Genomic DNA, 23,704 nt, shown 5'->3' on the forward strand with positions numbered 1-23,704 from the left:
TCTAAAATCAATCTAACCCTTCTCTCCCACATAGCCCTCCATTTTTCTATCATTCATGTGCTAAAGCATCCCTAATGTATCCAACTCTATCACCACCCCGGCAGTTTGTTCTACATGCCCACCACTCTGTGTAAAAAAAATCACCTCTGACATCCCCCCCTATACTCTCCTCCAACCACATTAAGATGATGCTAGGGGTTGTTAGTAGACACCACCAGCTTTACTGGTCTCCTACACCACCAGGTTCAGGAACAGTTCTTACCCCTCAACCATCAGGCTCCTGAACCAGAATGGTTAACGTCACTCACCAACAGGTTCAGGATCAATTATTACCCTTCAACCATCAGGCTCCTGAATCAACGTGGATAACTTCAGTCACCGCAAATGTGAACCGATTCCACAACCTACAGGCTCACTTTCAAGGACTCTTTACAAATCATGTTCTTAGAAGTATAAACACAAGATACTCTGCAGATGCTGGAAATCCAGAGTAACACATACAAAATGCACATCAAAGTTGCTGGTGAACGCAGCAGGCCAGGCAGCATCTCTAGGAAGAGGTACAGTCGACGTTTCGGCGTTTCAGGTTCAGTCCTGACGAAGGGTCTCGGCCCGAAACGCCGACTGTACCTCCTGCTGCGTTCACCAGCAACTTTGATGTGTGTTGCTTGAATTTCCTGCATCTGCAGAATTCCTTGTGTTTACATACAAAATGCGGCAGGAACTAGCAGCACCTATGGAAAGGAATAAACAGTTGAAGTTAGAAGTCTATAAAATTATAAGAGGCACAGGTAAGGTGGACAGTCAGAATCTTTTTCCTAGGATAGCATCAAAATCTAGAGGACATGCACTTAAAGTGAGATAGGGAAAGTTTAAAGGATGTGTATGGGACAAGTTTTTTACACAGTGAATGCCTGGGACAGGTCGTTAGTGGTGTTGGTAGTGGCAGCTGTAGAGTCACAGAGTCTTTGAACACTACAGCATAGAAACAGGCCCTTTGGCCCATCTAGCCCTTGCTGAAGAGTGGCAGTGTGGAGATACCTCTCTACCAAAGCAGACGTAAGGCACTCCTTCCCTCTGCAAACATGCAGGTCACCCTTGGGCAAGGTGTAGCAGCTGCTTAGTCCCCCCGATCAGGGTCACGTGAAGCCGTGAGAGCAGGTGGTGGATGGTTGTACGAGTAGCTGGTGCATATCACAAGTCCTGGTTATGTGACCACTGATGCCAGACAGACCATCTCTGAAGAGTATTGGCAATGGCTGGGGTCACCTGTCCTGTAAAGAAACTGCCCAGAAGAAGGCAATGGTAAGCCACCTCTAGAAAATTTGCCAAGAACAACCATGGTCATGCAAAGACCACGATTGTCTATGGCACATAATGAACAAATGTGTCCATGCTGAACTATTGTTCTGCCTAGTTCCATTGACCCACACCTGGACCATAGCCCTCTATACCCCTCACATCGATGTACTTAACCAAACTTCTCTTAAAAGTTGCAACTGACCTGCATCTACAACATCTGCTGGCAATTTCTTCCACAGCTGTACAGCTGTCTGAGTGAAGAAGATCCCTCTCAGATTGTCCTTAAATATTTCACCTTTCACCCTTAACCTCTAATCTCTAGCGCTAGAATGATAGAGGCATTTAAGATAGACACATGAATGGGCTGGGAACAGAGGGATATGAATCAGAAATGGGCAGAAGACATTTTATTTAATCTGGCATCATCTTTGGTGCAGATACTGTGAGCCGAAGGGCCAGTTCCTGTGCTGTACTGTTTCAGATTGAGATTCATTTATTTATCACATGAACATCAAGTCGTTTATTGTTATTTAACTACATCCGTGTATGTAATGTATATAACCATATAATGTGTATCGAAATGAGACAGCGTTTTTCCAAACCTGGCTGTAAAGCACAGTAGGACACATAACACACGACAACTTATGAAGGCAAGGATAAATTCTACAGATGAATCACACATAAATAACAAACTGAACTGCATTAATATTAAATATCATGAAGTATGGAACTGATTAACCAATGATATTTTGAATATGATGCAGGGAGTACAGAAGCCTTTGGGAAGAAATTGTTTCTCATCCTGACGGTTCTTGTCTTTATGCATCGGAGTCTCCTGACTGATGGTAGAAAGACAAAGAAGATGCTGGATGGGTGGGTGGGATCTTTAATAATACTAAGGGCCCTGCTTGTGCAGTGCTCCTGATAAATGTCCCCAATGGATGGTAGGGAGACCCCTATGATGCTCTCAGCTATCCTCACAGTCCTTTGTAGGGACTTCTGGTCCAATGGTCGACTGCTCCCATACCATTTGGAGATGCAACTTGTCAGGATGCCCTCAATGGTGCTCTTGTAAAATGCAGCTAAATGGGGGATGGGAACCTTGCTTGCCTCAGTCTCCTTAGGAAGTAGAACTTCTTGTTCAGGGAGGTGATATTAAGGGTCCAGGTGAAGTCATCCGTGATGTGAACTCCCAGGAACTTGATGCAGTTAACATTCTCTATGGAGGAGCCATGTATCCGTTTGTGTTAACAACCAACACAACCAAAGGATGTACTGGGGGCAGCCCGCAAGTGTTGCCACACATTTTGGTGCCAACATAGCAAACCCACAATGCTCAGCAGTTCTATCCTACTGTTCTGTGTTCTATAAGTCATCAAAGGGATATATTCTAGTCAGTAGCTGCACTTATTCAAAGTTCCTTCTTAAATTTACAGTAAATCTTCCTAATATTTTATAGCATTGAGTTGTAATGAAAATGCTGGTGACCACATGGAGAGGGAGCAGCAGTATCCTCCCGCCCAGAAGACAAAACGCATGCGGACTTCCTTTAAGCATCATCAGCTGAGAACCATGAAATCTTACTTCGCCATTAACCACAATCCCGATGCAAAGGACCTGAAGCAACTAGCACAGAAGACCGGTCTTACAAAGCGAGTTCTGCAGGTAAGGGAGATCTCAGTTACCATCTACAAAGTATTGGAAGTTCTGGATAGCCAAAGCCTTTCCCCAGGGCGGAACTGGCTAATACGGGTGGGCATAATTTTAACGTGATTGGAGCAAAGTATAGGGAGGGGATTGTCAGAGTCAGTTTCTACATAGAGAGTGGTGGGTATGTAGAACTCACTGCCCAGGGTGGTGGTACAAGCAGATATGATCCACTCTCCGCAGACTTCTGGGGCTGAATTTCCCTCTGCAGGAAATTCCTACGTGCCTTAGTAATAAATGAACATTCCACCCCCAGTTTTGTAACCATGTCCCCTCATTCAAGACTCACCCTCTAGGGAAAACATCTTGGAATTTACCCTATCTTGCCCCCTTAGGATTGTACAGCCTCATTATAGGAAGGGGGTAGAAGCTTTAGAGAGAGTGCAGAGGAAGTTTGCTGGGATGCTGCCCAGATTAGAGAGTGTGTCTTCTGAGGATAGGTTGAGTGAGGTAGGGTTTTTCTCTTTGGATTGAAGAAGGATGAGAAGTGACTTGATAGAGGTGTACAAGAAGATAACAGGCACAAACAGAGTGGACTGGAGAGGCATTTTTTCCCAGAGCAGAAATGGCTAAAACAAGAGGGCATAATTTTAACGAGATTGGAGGGAAGTATACGGGAGATATCGGAGGTCAGTTTTCTTTACACAGAGTGGTGGATGTGTGGAACACCCTGCCAGGGGTGGTGGTAGAGACAGATACAGTACATTAGGGACATTTAAGAATCTCTAAGTCACACGGATGAAAGAAAAATGTAGGGCTATGTAAGAAGGAAGGGTTAGGAATCCCGAAAGAACTTGCAGGTTGAGTCGGTAGTAAGTAAGACAAATGCAACGTTAGCACTTACTTTGAGAGGACTAGAATACAAAAGCTGGGATGTAATGCTGAGGCTTTTAAAGGCATTGATCAGGCTGCATTTAGAGCACTTGGAGTATTGTGAGCCCCTTATCTAAGAAAAGACGTGCTGGCATGGGAGATGGTCCAGAGGAGGTTCACGGATGATTCCGTAGATGAAAGGATTAATATGTGAGGAGTGTTTGATGGCTCTGGGCCTGTACTTGCTGGAGTTTAGAAGAATGGGGGGTTGGGGGGATCTCATTGAAATGTATTGAAAGGCTTAGATAGAGTGGACTTTGAGAGGGTGCTTCCTATAGTGATGGAGTCTAGACCAGAGGGCACAGCCTCAGAATAGAGTGATGTTCATTTTGAACAGGGGTGAGGAAACACTTCTTCAGACAGAGGGTGGCGAAAGTGTGGAATTCATTGCCACAGACGGCTGTGGAGGCCAAGTCATTGGGTATATTTTAAGGTGAAGGTTAATAGGTTCTTGGTTTATCAGGGTATGAAAGTTTACGGGGAGATGGCAGGAGAATGGGGTCGAGAGAGGATAGTAAATCAGCCGTGATGGAATGGTGGAGCAGACTTGATGGCCCAAATGGCCTAATTGTTCTCCTATGTCTTATGGTTTGATTGATCCTGGTAGATTAAAAGTCGGCGCAACATCATGGGCTGAAGGGCCGATACTGTGCTGTAATGTTCTGTATTGTGTGATACATAAGCAAAGGTTACTGGAAATGGTTGGCAGGTCAGGCAGCATCTGTGGAGGGAGATTCCGATGACCTGAAGCACTGAACTGGTTTCTCTCTTCACAGATGCTGCCTGATCTACTGATCATCCATTGAGCAACACACACAAAGTTCTGGAGGAACTCAGCAGGTCAGGCAGCGTCTATGGAAATGAATAAACAGTCGACGTTTCAGGCTGAGACCCTTCACCAGGACTGGAGAGGAAGAAGCCAGAATAAGAAAGTGGGGCGGGGGGGGGGGAAGGAGTACAAGCTAGAAGGTGATAGGTGAAGCCGGGTGGGGGGGGGGGTGTAATGAAGTAAGAAGCTGGGAGGTGATAGGTGGAAAAGGTAAGGGGCTGAAGAAGGAGGAGTCTGATAGGAGAGGAGAGTGACCATGGGAGAAAGGGAAGGAGGAGGGGACCTGGGGGAGGTGAGAGGCAAGTGAGGAGAAGAGGAGAGGTAAGAACAGAGCCAGAGGGGAAGCAGGAGGAGGGAAGAAAAGCATCTGTGGCGTCTCTTTTCAAATTCTGTTTCTCAGGCAATCTTCTTCACTGAGCACACTGCTATTTAAAGTAATACATTCAGATTCACACTTTAATCTAACACCATCTCACTCGCGTTGCAGTTTTGCGTGGAGCAGGAAGCAGTGACTTGGCTCAGCTACTCATTTCTCGAACACATCTCTCTGGAGTGCTTTGTTTCAATTAGGATCACGGAGGGGTGGATCGGGCCGCTGAGTACGCGTTAGCTCCTGGGAGAACTGCTCCATCAGCCTCATTCCCCACGGGCCTGCTGATGATTTTACCCCCATATCCCATCCCTTTCCCTTTATAAAACTCTAGTTATACCACATCTGGAGTGCTACAATCAGCCCTGGTTGCCCCATCACAGTGAGGTTGTGGAGGCTTTGCTGAGGGTGTGGACGAGGTTTATGGCATAGGGTATAACACAGTGCTGGATCTTGACGCTTTTGCAGTGCAAAGGTTTTTTTGGAAATCAACAAAGAGGCATAATGCCTATTGCTTACAATCATTTTATTGAGTGTAACAGATGAAGAGTGAAGAAGCATGAGGAAAGAGAACAAAGGAAGAGCAGGCAGGGAAAGAGCCTAGGGAAAAAGAGGGAGAACAAAGAAGATCTGGTCTTCACATACCAGAACATAAGACCATGAAAAAGCAGGAGCAGATAGTCCATTTGGCCCATTGAGTCTGCTCTGCCATCCCAACATGGCTGACTCCCTTACTAAGCAAGTACCTGCCAACCCCCATAGGGTGACAGGGTGGAGATACGTCTCTACCAAAGGAGATGTAAGGTGCTCCTTCCCTCCTCTAGCCTGCAGGTCACCCGTGGGCAAAGTGTAGCCCCCCGATCAGGGTCACATGAAGCTATGGGAGGAGGTGGTGGATGGTCATAGGAGCAGCCAGTGCATATCACACGTCCAGCTTTTGTGACCAGTGACGCCAGGCAGACAATCTCTGAAGAGTATTTACAAGACACTGTCCAAAAGAAGGCAATAACAAATCTTTTCTGAAGAAAAATTTGCCAAGAATAATCATGGCCATGGAAAGACCATGATCGCTTTCATCATACGACATGGCACATAATGAACGAATGATCAACGTCCATGCTCTGTTGTAATGAATGGTTCAAATGGTTCCATTCTATATCAGAGAATGTATACAGTACACAACCTGAAATTCTTACTCTTCACAGACGTCCACAAAACAAGAAACTCCAGAGAAGGAATGACAGGAACATAAGAACCCCAAAGCCCCCTCTCACCGTCCCAATGCACAAGCAGCAGTAGAAACACTGAGCCTGCACCCTCCCTCCCCTCACTTGTGCCAGCAGACGAACCAGCCACCACCCCCTTCCCCACCATGCAAACAACAGCAAAACCCCCCAGAGAGACCTTGATCTAGAGTTCATCAAAAACTACAGTCCGTAACTCAGTGCTTTGGTATCTTGTACAGGCTTGCTCTCACTAGTAAGGTAGAGAGAGCAGTCACTCCAGTAACAACGAGAGTGGGTCACCAGCAGCTCACTGTTTGGATGTTATGATCTTCCATGTCACTTCTCCAAGCCCCCTGACTTGGGGACCAACAGCCTCTCACTCTCCGAGAGAGAGAGAGAGAGAGGGGGGGGAGGGAGAGAGTGATAGAGAAAGGGAGGGGGGAGAGGGAGGGAGAGGGAGAGAGAGAGAGAGAGAGTGATAGAGGGAGGGAGAGAGTGATACAGAGAGGGAGGGGGAGAGGGAGAGGGAGAGAGGGAGGGAGAGGGTGGGGGGAGGAGAGAGAGAGAGAGAGAAAGAGAGAGAGAGTGATAGAGGGAGAAAGAGAGTGATACAGAGAGGGAGGGGGAGAAGGAGAGGGAGAGAGGGAGGGAGGGGTGGGAGGAGGAGAGAGAGAGGAGAGAGAGAGGAGAGAGAGGAGAGAGAGAGGAGAGAGAGAGAGGGAGTGGGGGAGGGGAGAGGGAGAGAGAGAGGAGGGGAGGGAGTGAGGGAGAGGGGAAGAGAGAGAGAGAGGAATGGGAGAGGAGGGGAGAGAGAGGAGAGGGGGAGAGAGAGAGGGGGAGTGGGGGAGAGGGGAAGAGAGAGGGGAGGGAGAGGGGAGTAGAGAGAGAGTGAGGAGCGGGGAGGGGGAGAGAGAGAGGAGGGGGAGAGAGAGAGGTGGGGGAGGGGGGAGGGATAGAGAGAGAGGAGCGGGGGAGGGGAGAGAAAGAGAGGAGGGGGGAGAGAGAGACAGAGAGAGAGAGAGGGAGAGAGAGAGAGAGAAAGACAGAGAGATATCACAGGGACCTCCTTCTGATAGCAGCGCACTCTGCCTGCTCTCCCGGTGTTTCAGACTCCAACACAGAACAAAGTTTCTTACTGTATCGTGGTATATATGACAAAAATAAACCAATTTATCAGTTTCCCACAAACATCTTCACCTGAGGTTTAGGCTCCTCTAGGTAAAACAGCCTGCCATGGTGGGGGGTGGGGGTGATGTGGAATCACATTTCTCCTGTTCCCTATTCACCAGAAGAAATCTCCGCCTGCTCCCTCTACAAAGTTAGGATGGGGTTTGATCTCTCCCATCTATTGGGAAGCAAGGGTATTCTCCTGCCTTCTAACCATAACCTTTGACACCCTTACTAATCAAGAACGTAATAATGCACATAAAATGCTGGAGGAACTCAGTAGACCTTTGATCCTGGCAAGGGGAACAATTGCCACAACTGCCTCTACTCCTCCCTCACCACCATTCAGAGCCCCAAACAGTCCTTCCAGGTGAGGCGACACTTCACCTGTGAGAACTTTGGGGTCATATACTGTGTCTGCTGCTCCCGGTGTGGTCTTCTGTGTATGTAGATTGGGAGACCGCTTCACCGAGCACCTACACTCCATCCACCAGAGAAAGCGAGATTTCCCAGTGGCCACCCATTTTAATTCCACTTCCCATTCCCATTCCGACATGTCAGTCCATGTTCTCCACGATGAGGCCACACTCAGGCTGGAGGAGCAACACCTTATGTTCTGTCTGGGTAGCCTCCAAACTGGCGTCATGAACCTCGATTTCTCTAACTTCTGGTAATGGCACCTCCCTTTCACCATTCCCCATTCCCATTTCCCTCTCTCTCCTTACTTCCTTACCTGCCCATCACCTCCTTGTGGTGCTCCTTCCACTTCCCTTTCTTCCGTGGTCTTCTACTCTCCCCTATCAGATTCCCCCTCCTCCAGCTCTTCACCTCTTTCAGCAGTCAGCTTCCCAGCTCTTTACTTCACCCCGCTCCTGTCCAGGTTTCACCTATCACCTACCACCTTGTACTTCCTCCTCCCATCCCCCTCCTTCTTGGTCTGACTCCTCATCTTTTTTCCCAGTCCTTATTAAGGGACTCGGTCTGAAATCTCTTTTCCGCTGATGCTTGCTGACCTACTGTGTTCCTCCAGTATTTTGCGTGTGTTGCTTTGGGTTTCCAGCATCTGCCGACTTTCTCGTGTTTGAAGAACCTATTAACCTCTGCTTTAAATGTGCCTACAGACCACTAATAACATTAATTTCCATTGATAACATTGACCAGTTGGATAGCCAGATTCGAGTGATGTGATACCCACCACTGACCGGTCGGATTCAAGTAATGTGATACTTGCCACTGAAATCAAGCAGTTTCCAAAAAAAGTACAGAGGCAACTTTAACCACTGAAAACTCACTGAACATGTATGTATATTGGTGATTATATAAAAATACAAATGAGCATAAGAAAGTTAAACTGCAGGAACAGCAACAATTTTACAGCCCATTCCAACAACAGGAACGGGTCCTTTGGCCCATATTGTGGTGCTGAAATAAATTAGTAATTAAATATTCAACTGAACTGAAGACCATAAGACCATAAGACAAAGGAGCAGAAGTTGGCCATTTGGCCCATCAAGTCTGCTCCGCCATTTTATCATGAGCTGATCCATTCTCCCATTTAGTCCCACTCCCCTGCCTTCTCACCTTTGATGCCCTGGCTACTCAGATACCTATCAATCTCTGCCTTAAATACACCCAATGACTTGGCCTCCACTGCCGTCTGTGGCAACAAATTCCATAGATTCACAACCCTCTGACTAAAAAAATTTCTTCGCATTTCTGTTCTGAATGGGCGCTCTTTAATCCTCAAGTCATGCCCTCTCATACTAGACTCCCCCATCATGGGAAACAACTTTGCCACATCAACTCAGTCCATGCCTTTCAACATTCGAAATGTTTCTATGAGGTAATCCCTCATTCTTCTAAACTCCAAGGAATACAGTCCAAGAGCGGACAAACGTTCCTCATATGTTAACCCTCTCATTCCCGGAATCATTCTAGTGAATCTTCTTTGTACCTTCTCCAACGTCAGCACATCCTTTCTTAAATAAGGAGACCAAAACTGCCCACAGTACTCCAAGTGAGGAAACACCAGCACCTTATAGAGCCTCAACATCACAGCCCTGCTCCTATACTCTATTCCTCTAGAAATGAATGCCAACATTGCATTCGCCTTCTTCACCACCGACTCAACCTGGAGGTTAACCTTAAGGGTATCCTGTACGAGGACTCCCAAGTCCCGTTGCATCTCAGAACTTTGAATTCTTTCCCCATTTAAATAATAGTCTGCCCGTTTATTTCTTCTGCCAAAGTGCATAACCATACACTTTCCAACATTGTATTTCATTTGCCACTTCTTTGCCCATTCTTCCAATCTGTCCAAGTCTTTCTGCAGACTCTCCGTTTCCTCAGCACTACCGGCCCCTCCACCTATCTTCGTATCATCAGAAAACTTAGCCACAAAGCCATCTATTCCATAATCCAAATCATTGATGTACAATGTAAAAAGAAGCGGCCCCAACACGGACCCCTGTGGAACACCACTGGTAACCGGCAGCCAACCAGAATAGGATCCCTTTATTCCCACTCTCTGTTTCCTGCCAATCAGCCAACGCTCTATCCACGTATGTAACTTTCCCGTAATTCCATGGGATCTTATCTTGTTAAGTAGCCTCATGTGTGGCACCTTGTCAAAGGCTGAAGAAAGGAAGTTGTTGGCCAGTTACCCTGACGTTGGTGTTTGGGAATATGTTGCAGTCTATTATCAAGGATAAGATTTCAGTATGGTTTCCTTAAGAGGAAATCTTGCTTGTCAAATCTATTGAAATTTTATCAGGAAATAATGGGCAGGATAGACAAAAGAGAGGCAGCGGATGCTGTTTACTTGGATTTTCAGAAGGCCTTTGACATGGTGCCACACATGAAGCTGCTTAACAACATAAGAGCCCATAGTTTTGCAGGAAGGATATTAGCATGGATCGAAAATTGGCTTACTGGCAGGAGGCAAAGAGTAGGAATAAAGGGAACTTTTTCTGTTTGGCTGCTGGTGACTAGTGGTTTTCTGCAGGGTTTGCTTCTTTTCATGTTATATGTGAATGCTTTGGGTAATGTAATTGATGGTGTTGTGGCTCAGTTTGTGGACCATATGAAGATTGGTGGAGGGGCAGGTAGTGTTGAAGAAGCAAGAAGTCTGCAGAAGGACAGACAGATTGGGAGATGCTGAAGCTTTATAAGGCATTGATGGGATCATATTTGGAGTATTGAGAGCAGTTTTGGGTCCCTTATCTAAGAAAAGATGTGCTAGCATTGGAGAGGTTCACGAGAATAATTCCAGAAATGAAAAGGTTAACATACGAGGACCATTTGATGGCTCCAGGCCTGTACTCGCTGGAGTTTAGAAGAATGAGGGGGGATCTCATTGTAATCTATCAAATATTGAAGGGTCTGGCTAGCAGGATGCAGGATGTTTCCTATAGTGCGTGAGTCCAGGGCCAGAGGACACAGCCTCAGACTAGAGAGATAACTATTTTGAATAGAGATGAGAAGGAATTTCTTTAGCCAGAGGGTAGTGAATCTGTGGAATTCATTGCCACAGTTGGTTGTGGAGGTCAAGTCACTGAGTATATTTAAAGTGGAGGTTGATCGATTCTTGATTAGTTGAGGTATCAAAGGTTATGGGGAGAAGGCAGGAGAATGGGATTGAGAGGGATAATAAATCAGCCATGATAGAATATCAGAGCAAACTTGGTGGGCTGAATGGCCAGAGTGTGCTCCTATGTCTTATGGACTAATCTCATCCTTTCTGCCTACACAATGTCCATACCCTGTATTTGTGCCAATCCACTAGCAACAAGCATGATGCTGTTACAGCTCTCGCAGTGTCAGAGTTTGGAGTTGAATTCCACCACCTCCAGTAAAGAGTTTATACATTCTCCCTGTGATTGGGTTGGCTTCTGATTTCCTCCCACATTCCAAAGTCATACTGGTTAGGTTAACTGGTTATTGTAAATTGTCCTGTGATTAGGCAAGTGTTAAATTGGTGGTTGTTGGACAGCACAGCTCAGAGGGCCAGAAGGGCCTGTTCCACACTGTATCTCTAAATTAATCAATAAAACCCGAGCCTTTTGGATGTCTGTATTGTATTTGCCTCCATCAGCATCCCAGACAGAACATTCCATGGGTGGGATAGACAGTCAGGATCCTTTCACCAGATTAGAAATGCCAAGTACCAGAGGACAAGCTTTTAAGTTTAGATTGGGATCTGAGATACAAGTTTGCTTTGTCAGGCTGGAATAGGTTACAAGGGGTAGTAGTGGAATCAGGCAGTTTGGTGGAGTTTAAGGTGCTTTTAGTCCGACCCCTGAATATGAAGCTTTGGATGAAGTGTTGTGGCTTGAAATGCCGGCTTTATTCCTCATTGATGCTGCCTGACCTGCTGAGTTCCTCCATGCCCCTCTGCTGACTGCTCCTGTGGCTCCTCCCACAGGCCCCTGAATAAAGGTGATTGCACCATTGCTCCTCCTGTCAGTCCAGGGGCAGATACTCAGCATGGTGGAGGTCACATTTTACTGCTAATAAAAGCCTTTCAGTATTTACTCTACTTCCAGTCTTTTGGAGTTATTGATAGTGCATCACTGCCTTTTATAGCGGGCATGTGCTATAAAGAGAGGTTAGACAAACGAGGATGGTGTCCCGTGGAACGGTGGAGTTTGAGGGGAATCAGGAGAGTGGGGCTGAGAGGGAAAATAAATTAGCCATGATGGATGGTGGAGCAGACTCGATGAGCCAAATGGCTCTAATTCTGCTCCGATGTCTTATAGAGAGCTGATGGAGTTTATAAAATTATGCGAATTATTGATAAAGTCAACAGTATTGTTTCCCTCAGGGCTGAAATATCTACAAACGTGTTTGTAATACCAGAGGGCATGCATTTAAGGTGAGAGGGGATAAGTTCAAAGGAGATGTGGGGGGACATGTTTTTTACACAGAGAGTCATGGGTGCCTGAGGTGGTGGTAGAGGAGGGTACAATACAGGTATTTAACAGGGTCCTAGATAGGTACATGAGTATGCAGAGAATGGAGGGATATGGACCACTTACAGGCAGAAAGAATTAGATTAATTTGGCATTATTAGATTAATTGGTTAGGCACAACCCCGTGGGCTAGAGGGTCTGTTCTTGAGCTGTACTGTTCTGTGTCCTGCACTCTGTTTTGTGATTTACACTCTGTACTGTTCTGTGTTCTGCACTCTGTTTTGTGATTTACACTCTGTACTGTTCTGTGTTCTGCACTCTGTTCTGTGTTTTACACTCTGTACTGTTCTGTGTTCTGCACTCTGTTCTGTGTTTTACACTCTGTACTGTTCTGTGTTCTGCACTCTGTGCTGTGTTTTACACTCTGTACTGTTCTGTGTTCTGCACTCTGTGGCCTCTTTGTTAGATATCTCCTGTACCTAATAAAGTGGCCACTGAGTGTACATTCATGGTCTTCTGCTGCTGTATTCCATCCACTTCATAGTTCGATGTGTTATGTGTTCGTAGATGTTCTCTTGCACACCACTGTTGTAACGTGTGGTTATTTGAGTTACTGTCACCTTCCTGTCAGCTTGAACCAGTCTGGCCATTCTCCTCTGACCTCTCTCATTAACAAGGCGTTTTCACTCATAGAACTTCCACTCACTGGAATTTTTTTGTTTTTGCTCTTTGCACCATTCTCTGTAAACTCTAGAGACTGCTGTGCATGAAAATCCCAGGAGATAAAGCACATTCTGAATACTCAAACATCCCCATCTGTCACCATCAATTATTCCATGGTCAAAGTCACTTGATCACGTTTCTTCCCCATGCTGATGTTGGGTCTGAACAATAATTGAACTCTTGACCATGTCCGGATGAGTTACTACCATGTGATCGGCTGATCAGGTGTTTGCATTCATGAGCATGTGTACAGGTGTACCTGATAAAGTAGTCACCGAATACATGTACTGAAGTTAATCGGTTTCACCCACTCCTGGTGGTACTAGTTTCCATGTGCTGAATTAGGTTTCCCTGAGAGCCCCTTTGTCCACTGCGCACGAGTCAGCTTTATTGAGGACGTGCTGCCTGAGGTTTACTCCTGTGGTTGGTTTTGTTCCCTTGGAATTCCAGTCCATGACCAGAGGCTGTTGTTATGCTGATGCACCAACAGGAGCTCTTTATAAGTGCCTAGGAGTTATCCTGCAGGTCCTGTTTATACCCCAAAGACTGTGAGCGGATGGTGACAGTGGGATCCTTGGAGATTGGAACCAGAATTAGTTTTTTTTTTAATAATCACATGTAGGAAGATACAGTGAGAAGTTTGTCCTGCATGCTATTCTTGCAGAATAGATCATTACATAGTGGACTGAGGTATTACAATAACAGACTGAAGAGTAAAGTGTAACATCTACAGAGAAAGTGCAGTGCAGATGGACAACAAGGTGCAAGGTCATGACGATGTAGATTGCGAGGTGAAGAGTCCATCTTATCATACTCGTGAACTAAACAATAGTCTTGTAACTGTAGGACTAGATGGGGGTAACGCACACAAACTACTGGAGGAACTCAGCAGGTCAAGTTAGCATCTACAGAGAAGAATAAACAGTTGATGTTTTGGGCCAAGATGAAGGGTCATGGCCCCAAACATCGATTGCTTATTCTCAAAGTTCCAAGTTCAGTGTCCATTTATTATAAAAGTATGTGCTGTTTATTATATTCTCAGATGCTGCCTGGCCTGTTGAGTTTCAATAGTGTTTTGTATGTGTTGCTCTGGATTTTGAGCATCTGCAGAATCTCTTGATTTTTGGGATAGGTTGGGGTAGCTACAGGTATGATTCAGCATCTGCAGTTAGAGAGGAATTACGCTTTGTAGTGTTCACCCCGATGGTAGGGATGAAGGAACAAGCCTGAGTTTCCACCCTCACTGTTATAATTCAACCATGTTGGAGGACATACTACATGTGAGACAGAAGAAACAGAACCAGTAGAGGCCATTTGTCCCCTCTGAATTGGTTCTGCTATCCAGTAAGGTCATGGCTGATCTGAAAAGAGACTTCAACTTTCCTGTCTTCTCTGTTCCTTGTGTAGCTTGGAGTGTCAGAGACTGAGGGGTGACCTTATAGAGGTGGATACAGTCATGAAGGGCATAGATAAGACTGTAAGACTATCGGGAGCAGAATTAGACCATTCAGGCCATCAGGTCTGCTCCGCCAAGCCATCATGGATGATTTATTATCCTTCTCATCCCCATTCTCTTGACTTCTCCCTGTAACCTTTGATGTCCTTACTAATCAAGCTCCGCTTTAAATATACCCAAAGACTTGGCCTCCACAGATGTCTGTGGCAATGAATTCCTCAGATTCACCATCCTCTCTCTAAAGGGATGCCCCGCTATTCTGAGGCTGTTCCCCCTGGTTCTAGACTCCCCCATTATAGGAAACATCCTCTCCATGTGCAGTTTACCTGGCCCTTTCAGTATTCAATAGGTTCCCCCCATTCTTAGAAACTCTAGTGAGTACAGGCTCAGCGATGTCTAATGCTCCTCTTACATTAACACTTTAATTGCCAGGATCATTCTTGTGAACCTCCTCTGCAATGCTAGCACATCCTTTCTTAGATAAGGGGCCCAAAACTGCTCACAGTACTCTAAGTGAGGTCTGAGATGAATGTAGCATTGAGGAATCAATGACGAGAGGGCACAGGTTTAAAATGAAAGCGGAGAGATTTAAGGGAACTTCAACATCTTTTACACAATGGGTGATGCGTATGTGGAATTAGCCATCAGAGGAAGTGGTTGCTACAACAACAACTTTGAAAAGACAGTCAGACAGTCAGACAGTTAGACGGATTGAAAAGGTTTCGAAGGTTTATGTGCCAAACTCTGGCAAATGGGACCAGATTGGATAGGGCATATTGGTTTGCATGGAGTAGCTGGGCCAAGGGGCCTGTTCCCACGTTGTATTACCATCACTAAACACTCTGACAAACTTCCACAGATATACAGTACCATCACCAAACACTAACAAACTTCCACAGATATTCAGTACCATCACCAAACACTCTGACAAACTTCCACAGATATACAGCATTTTGCAAAAGCCTCAGGCACATGTGAACAAAGTTCTGTAAAGCGAAGATGGTTTCAAAGATAATGAAATTAAAAGCTTCTAAATATAAAAAACCATAAAGAATAGTAAATTGTAAATATTAAATCAAATCAATATTTAGCGTGACTACCATTTGCCTTAAAAACTGCATCAATTCCCTTCGGTACAGTGTAGTGCAGTTTTAAAAGAAAATGAGCTGGTAGGTTATTCCAAGCATCTTGGAGAACTTGCCATAGTTCTTCTTCAGACTTTGGCTGTCTCCTTTGCTTCTGTCTCACCAGGTAATCCCAGACAGCCCCGATGATGTTGAGATCAGGGCTCTGTGGAGGCCTTACTACTGAAACCATACAAAATCTAGGGTGCCTAAGACTTTTGCACAGTACCATACTGTTGGAAATGTCCTAACTGGTTGCGTCATGGTCTGTCATGGAAATACAAATGCACAGGGACACAAGGAGCTTCATAGAGTAGTGGACTTGACCCAGAAATTCACAGGCACGTCCCATCTCCACCATTCTGATTCTGACTCTGAACATGAAGCTCTGCCTCAAGATGGCAACACGTTTCAAAGCAACGCACACAAAATGCTGGAGGAACTCCCCAGGTCAGATAGCATCTATGGAAATAAATAGACAGTGGACATTTCAGGCCGAGAATCTCCTTCAGGATTGGAGCGGAAGGGGCAAAGGTAAAGGGTTGTAGAGGAAGAAATCTGATAGGAGAGGAGAGTGGACCATAGGAGGAAGGGAAGAGGAGGGGACCCGGGGGAAGGTGATAGGTGGGTGAAAAGAAGTAAAAGGCCAAAGTGGGGAATAGAAGAAGAGGGGAGGGGAGGGGAATTTTTTTTTACTGGAAGGAGAAATCAATAAACAGGTCATCAGATTGGAGGCTACCCAGACAGTAAGGTGTTGCTCCTCCACCCTGAGGGTGGCTTCATCTTGGAACAAGAGAAGACCATGACTGATATGTTGGAACGGGAATGAGAATTGGAGTTTAAATGTTTGGCTACTGGGAAGTTCCACTTTTGGCGGATTCAGCGGAGGTTCTCGATGAAGGACGTCGCTTTAGAACAGAGATGGGGAGGAATTTCTTTAGCTAGAGCGTGGTGGATCTATGGAATTCTTTGCCACAGATGGCTGTCATTGGAGGTCTTAAGGCTCTTGATTAATCAGGGTGTCAACAGTTATAGGGAGAAGGCAGGAGAATTGGGTTGAGAGGGATAATAAATTAACCATGATGGAATGGCAGAGCAGGCTTGATGGGCCGAATGGCCTAATTCTGTTCCTACGGCTTTTATGTTTTAGATTCCCCACATAAGAAGCAATGTCTTCTCGGTAGCTACCCTGCCAAAGTCCCTCAGAATCTTATACATCACAGGAGGGGGTTCATAGCTGTGCTGCTGGTTATGAAAGTCCATACAAACTCTGTTCTGGTGGAACCATGTCCCTTAGGATTGTTATCTCAGCAGTTGCTGTGGGAATCTGCTCCGGAGAAGAAAACTGGAATGGGGGAACATTCATTTTAGTTTGAACATCTTAATATTTTCGGGGCAACATAGTACTCGATAATTCTTTCTTAAGATGCTCAGTTGCTTGATGTGAGTTCACTGTCATGGTGGTGTAAGCTCCCCAGTTACGTATCCACACACACAAAACGTTGGAGAGACTCAGCAGGTAAGGCAGCATCTGCAGGTGGGGAACGGCCAGTCGACATTTTGGGTTCAGACCCTTCAAGACGACTAGGAAGGAAAGGGGCAGAAACCAGAGTATGAAGACGGGGTGACGGGAAGGATTGATTACAAGTTGTCAGGTGATACGTGAGACAGGTGAGGAAGAAGGTGGGTGGATGGGCGAAGGAGGGGATGAAGTAAGAAGCTGGGAGGTGATAGGTGGAAATGGTAAAGAGCTGAAGAAGAAGGAATCTGATAGGAGAGGACAGTGGACCATGGAAGAAAAGCTTGAAGGAGGGGAACCAAGGTGAGGTATAGGCAGGTGAGGAGAAGAGAAGGGGTGAGAGGGGAACCAGAATGTGGAATGGGAAAAGAGGAGCGTGAGACTAGTGAATAGTCTCAGCCTGAAATATTGACTATTTCCCTCCATAGTGTTGCCTGACCTGCTGAGTTCCTCCACCATTTTGTATTTGTTGATCCAGATTTCTGGCAACTTCAGAACTCTTGGTGTGTCCTTCCAGTTACGGCGCTACTTTTTTTCCAACCAGAGTGTCTTGGATGAGAGTTTCTGGGCTGAGGTCCCTCTGTCCTACCACTGAGGCATAGTGATGCTGTTCTGATAGTGCTGGAAATGGTAGAACTGAGGAGGTGAAAGAATGAGATTTTCTTCAGACCACATTTGTAGTATTGTGTTCCATTCTGGTCACCTCATGATAGGAAGGATGGGGAAGCTTTAGAGAGGGTGCAGAAGAAATTTACCAGGTTTAGGGAGCATGTTTATGCATTTAGGTTGTGTGAGCTGGGGCTTTTCTCTTAGGAGTGAAGTTTCTATGTTTCTATGTTCTATGAAGGAGAATGAGAGGTGCTTTGATAGAGACAGATACAGTAGGAGCATTTAAGAAACTCCTAGATGGGCACATGTATGATAGAAAAATGGAGGGCTATGTGGGAGGGAAAAGTCGGACTGATCTTAGAGTAGATTAAATGGTTGGCATAACATTGTGGGCCGAAGGGCCTGTATTGGGCTGTAATGTTCTATGCTCTATGTTCTATGATTCCTGGGGGAAAGGGAATGGAATGATGTGTAGAGTCCGGATTCTGTCCATGTTGCAAAGATATGCAGCCTTAGTGGGTGTTGTAGATGGACCTTGGAGTTCAGGTTCATGGTTCCCTGAAAGTTTCATCACACATAGACGGGGGGGTAAAGAAGATATTTGGCCTGCTGGCCCTAATCAGTAACACTGGCCTCCATCTATCTACATATCATCTGCAAACTTAGCAACAAAGCCATCAATTCCTTCTTCCTAGTCATTGACATATAATGTGAGAAGAATTGGTCCCAGCCTGCACGACACCACTAGTCACCAGCAGCCAACCAGGAAAGGCTCCCTTTATTCCTATTCTTTGCCTTCTCCCAGTCAGCCAAAGGTCTGTCCATTCCTGTAACTCATACACTTTGCACAATACCATGAAACTGCTATGTCTGCACTTTGGTTTTAGAAATTAAATTAAGAGCAACCCCGAAAAATGCAGATGCTGGAAATCTAGAGAAAAACACACAATGACTGGTTAGGCTGATGAAGGGTCTCGGCCCGAAACGGAGACTGCTTATTCCCCTACATAGATGCTCCCTAAAAATAGTATGGTTGGCCTCTCTTGGTTTTTTTTGCATTGTAGAAAATCAGGAGAAGCTGAGTGCTGAATATTTCTGATTAATGCCAAATAAGACACATTTAGATTTACACTCTAAGTTATAACTTGATATTTAAGGAGGTAAGACTTGGCATACTGATGTACTCTTTCTTGCTGTGTGTAATAGACACGCTTATTCAGTAACCTTCTTCAAAATGGAAGCTGGTTATCACTGTACAGGAACGCAGCATGCAGAAGTTTTCCATGGAGTTTTTCCTACTTTTACACACAGCAGGAGATCCACGATCAAAGGCAGATACAACCCTCGGGGCAAGAATTTATGTCATATAGTCACAATTGCAATGACATTACCAAAAGTTCTGAAACACAAAGTCAAAGTATGTCTATATTACCATACACTACCTTGAGATTAATTTTCTTGCAGACATTTACAGGAAAACAATAGAATTCATGAAAAACTGTACATAAATAGACTGAGATACAACCAATATGCAAAGAAGACAAATAATACAAATAACAAATTAAATAATACTGAGAGTATGAGTGGTAGAGTCCTTGAAATCTATGTTCTCAGAATTATTGACTCTTGTCAGTATATGTTTAGTATGATCACACACCCTCAAGGACTGCAGTCACTTCACAAGCCTTTGGTACATGTGCACACATTTGAACATAGAACATAGGGCACCACAGAAGCGTAGTGGATAGTGCGACACTATTACAATTCAGGGTGTCGGAGTTCAGAGTTCATTTCCGACGTCATCTATAAGAAGTCCTCACCACGAGCGCACGGGATTCCTCGGGCTGCTCTGGTTTCCTCTCACGGTCCAGGGACGTACTGGTTAGTAGGTTAGTCCGTCATTGTAAATTGTCCTGTGAGTAGGCGAGATGGGTTGATGGATGTTGCGGTCTGTTGGGCCAGAAAGGCCTGCTCCACGCTGTATCTCTAAAATAAAATAAAATAATGATTGCATAGTACAGATCCTTTGGCCCATGGTGTTGTACCGACCTTTTAACCTACCCTAAGATCAATCTAACCATTCCCTACCATATAACCCTACAGTTTTCTATCATCTGTGTGCCTATCTAAGAGTCTCTTAAATGTCACTAGTGTATCTGCCTTTACCATCACCCTGGCAGGGTGTTCCACACACCCACCACTCTGTGTAAAAAAAAAAAAATTAACTTTGACTTTCCTCCTATACTTCCCTCCAATCACATTAAAATTAAAATGAAAATCAGAGTATTTAGTGTTCCGGGATGTGACTTGCAAGCTCAGATCTTGTGCTGGTCCTGTATGTGCTGTGAAGTTTAAATTGATTGGCCTTATTGTAATTACACGGACCTCTTACAATGAAAAATTAAAAGGTGTGTATATGAAGACTTGTCTACGAGAGGGGTTTCTTATACCAGTATAGTAGGATTCTTTGTATCCCTCAGCTCTTTCTTTTTTCCAAAGTAAAATTTCTAGATATCGATTTCCATAATACCTTCAGTTCGCAGGGAACTGGGAGATGTTGTAACATGTAAATTAGCAATTTCTTTTCTTGAGATTAGCTTGTGGACAAAATCTGTTCTGTAAACTCAAACACAGGACATCAATTCACCAGGCAGTGTGACTTGCACCAGATTAACTTAGCATAAACCATATTTATGTAATCCACATGTAGAATGATGTGAGGCTTTACAGTCATGCCTCTGGTTACTGTAGTTGTACAGTATTGAGAAAGGCAGGCAGTTTCTCATCTCAGCATCACTGTTTATCACTGGGTTGCATCAAACAACATCATTGGCGGGAGTAACCTCTAAAACATCATAGATGACAATACTTAAGGAGAGCTTTTGGCATATTGGCTTTCATAAATCGGGCTTTCATGAGTATGGGAGTTGAGATGTTGAAGTTCTATAAGACATTGGTGAGGCCTAATTTGGAATATTGTGTGCAGTTCTGGTCACCTAACTACAGGAAAGATAGCAATAAGATTGAAAGAGTGCAGAGAAAATCTACAAGGGTGTTGCCAGGACTTGAGAATCTGAGTTATAGGGGAAGGTTGAGGAGGTTCAGACTTTATTCCTAGAACATAGGAGAACATTAGAGGATGTAACATTATGAAGGGTGCAAACAGAGTGAAACTGATAGGGTGACGCTGGGTGAAACTAGAACTACAGGCCTTGGGTTAAGGGTGAAATGTTTAATGGAAACATGGGGGAAAATGTTTTCAGTCAGAGGGTGGTGAGTATGTGGAATGATCTGTCAGTGGAAGTGGAGGATGCGGTTCGATTCCAACACTTACAAGAAATTTGGATAGGTACGTGAATGGGAGGAGTATGGAGGGTTGGGGTCCAGGTTGATGGAACTAGGCAGATTAATAGCTTGGTACAAACTAGATGGGCCAAAGGGCCTGTTCTTGTGCTGTAATGCTCTAAGACTCCACGACTCTACAGCTATTGTATCATCTCTGTGTTCTGGTGTGGATTTGAAATGATTCTGGAGGCTTGTCCTGATAGGATCAGACTTGTACAGCTGGTCATCTCTAAGTTATTTTACATAGTTTATTTTAATTTTATCTAAGTAACCTTAAACAGAAATTTGTCAAAGTGCAGAAAATTCACTAAAACCCCTCAAATATGGGTATTTTTTATGTACTTACATTGGCTTAAAATCTAAACTTAAGGTAGTCACTAACACTAATGGTTAATAATATCAAAATCAAAAATCTATAAATTTGTCAACACACAAAATGCTGAAGGAACTCAGCAGGTCAGGCAGCATCTGTGGAGGGAATGAGCAGTCGACATTCCGGGCGAGACCCTTCACCAGGGCTTTGTTAAGAGTCGTTCCTCTTAAGGGAAGTTGAGAATGCAGGTTATTTATTGAACCCTTGATTCGTATCATATCTAAAATCATCTCGGAGGGGTGGATATATATCATAAAGCTAATTTAGTAGCTTGATTCTTAAGAATTATTTGCAAGCTTGGCACTTTTTGCAATCACAGAGTGACCCAGGTAATGATAAATCTCTTCAATAAGCTTTCTTTGTTAAAATATTCCTCCCCCCTTGACAATTTGTTCCTCGACTAAACCAGACGAATGAGTTTTAAGCATGGCTCTTAAATTGCTCTCCTAATTCTAACCTATGGGGCCTCACATGGCTACTACATGTGGTGAAAAACTCCAACTCCTTACCTCTGATTAATATCTCTACTAAAGTTTGCCTTCTGTGATAATACAGCAAGTGTTTTCCGTCGCGATCGTTTTACTGACTTTATGCTCGCTTGTGTGGGTTCAAAACTGGTACAAAATTACCATCAAATTGGTTTGCAGGTTTGGTTCCAAAACGCACGAGCAAAGTTCAGGAGGAATCTGTTACGGCAAGAAAATGCAGGGGTTGATAAAGCATCTGACGGCACTTCGCTTCAAGCAGGAACGCCGTCTGGTCCAGCGTCAGAAATTTCCAACGCCTCTCTAAGTCCTTCAAGCACCTCCACTACTTTAACTGACTTAACTAATCCTTCTATGCCAACCGTGACGTCGGTGCTGACGTCAGTGCCTGGTAACCTCGAAGCTCACGACTCCCGAAGTCCCACACAAACTACACTAACAAACCTTTTCTGAGAACACTCTTTTACACGATTCCCACGAAGAGGAAATTCCTAGTTTAATTATAACTGTATTTTTAATAGATACTTTGTACAACTGACTAATAGCACTATGGATCTATACTGAAAACTGATTCAAATCTGGGAAAAAAAAGTTTACAGTCGGCTGCGGAGAAGCTTTGGAGAGTTAAGATGGATCCCCTATTGTGTAACTGTACAATTCTGTGGACTGAACATGCAATGAATTCAAAATCTGAACCATTAAATAAAGTTGGCTAGGAATTACGTGTAGTTCTAAGTTTTCAAAGACTGTCATGTGCCTTAATACACTGTCTTGTAAACACACAATGGACTGCATCTGCGTTCAATTCAGATTTATGAGGTCGGCTCTTTAACACTTGTCTTTCTGGTGCACTGGAAGCTCAGAAACCTTTCAGAATGTCACAGTGGAAGGTCAGTTTCAATAAAGTTGTGCTAACGTTGTAAAACAAAACACAAAGCAAGAGCTTTTTGGACATTGAAATATTGTGGTTGGAGAGATGGAAGTGTCTGTGTAACCCTTTGGATCCATCTCTGTGTGCTGGAGTTCAGGGGTCTATTATCGCTAACTGGAGAGGTAACATTTGGTTTTATTGGGTATTTTCAGCGTCGGACCGTCAGCCATTTCCTTTTGCTGCTGTGCCCCGCACACATTTGTTTTGCGTTATTTAATATATTCCAGTCTGAGGACAGAAGCAACTAAGACATTACAAGCTATCCAGTTCAGGTAATGTACTCTGATGGTCCTTTCATGAATGCAAACCTGCCTGTCTTCTTGCCGGAGATGTCTGTAATGTATCCCTCTGAGTTTGAGCACACACACAGCGTTAATTTTAAACACCTTCTGCAGTTGGATTGTTAACTGGTGATTTGTGGCAGTGTATGGCTGGAAGCTGAATTCATAAGACCATGCGACAAAGTGAGACCATTTGGCCCAGCGAGACTGCTCCGACATTCCATCATGTTTGATTTATTATCCCTCTCAACCCCATAACCTTCTCCCCGTAACCTTTGACGCTCTGACTAATCAAGAACTTATCAACCTCTGCTTTAAATATACCTAATCACTTGGCCTCTACTGCCGTCTGTGGCAGTGAATCCACAGATTCACAACCCTCTGGCTGAAGAAATTCCAACCCGTCTCTGCTCTAAATGGACGTCCCTCTATTCTGACCTCTGCGCCCTACTATAGGGAACATACTCTTCACAC

General features: G+C 44.6%; 1 protein-coding gene across 9 annotated transcripts in view; it reads left to right on the top strand.

The window, feature by feature from the left end:
- LOC134359762 (LIM/homeobox protein Lhx2) overlaps positions 1 to 22,947 on the top strand; it is a 72,544-nt gene extending 49,597 nt beyond the window's left edge. For 7 of the 9 annotated variants that reach the window (XM_063073364.1, XM_063073362.1, XM_063073361.1 and 4 more), the window contains exons 4-5: positions 2,762 to 2,967; positions 22,181 to 22,944. In XM_063073364.1, the coding sequence (XP_062929434.1) occupies positions 2,762 to 2,967; positions 22,181 to 22,471 (497 nt within the window). In that variant the 3' untranslated portion in view covers positions 22,472 to 22,944. Of the gene's footprint in view, positions 1 to 2,761; positions 2,968 to 4,658; positions 4,723 to 22,180 lie in introns of all 9 variants that reach the window. The other 2 variants (XM_063073365.1, XM_063073366.1) reach the window with 2 other exon arrangements.
- Positions 22,948 to 23,704: the final 757 nt, after the last annotated feature.

Source organism: Mobula hypostoma, chromosome 21 (genome assembly GCF_963921235.1).
Source record: "Mobula hypostoma chromosome 21, sMobHyp1.1, whole genome shotgun sequence".
Classification (NCBI taxonomy): Eukaryota; Metazoa; Chordata; class Chondrichthyes; order Myliobatiformes; family Myliobatidae; genus Mobula; species Mobula hypostoma.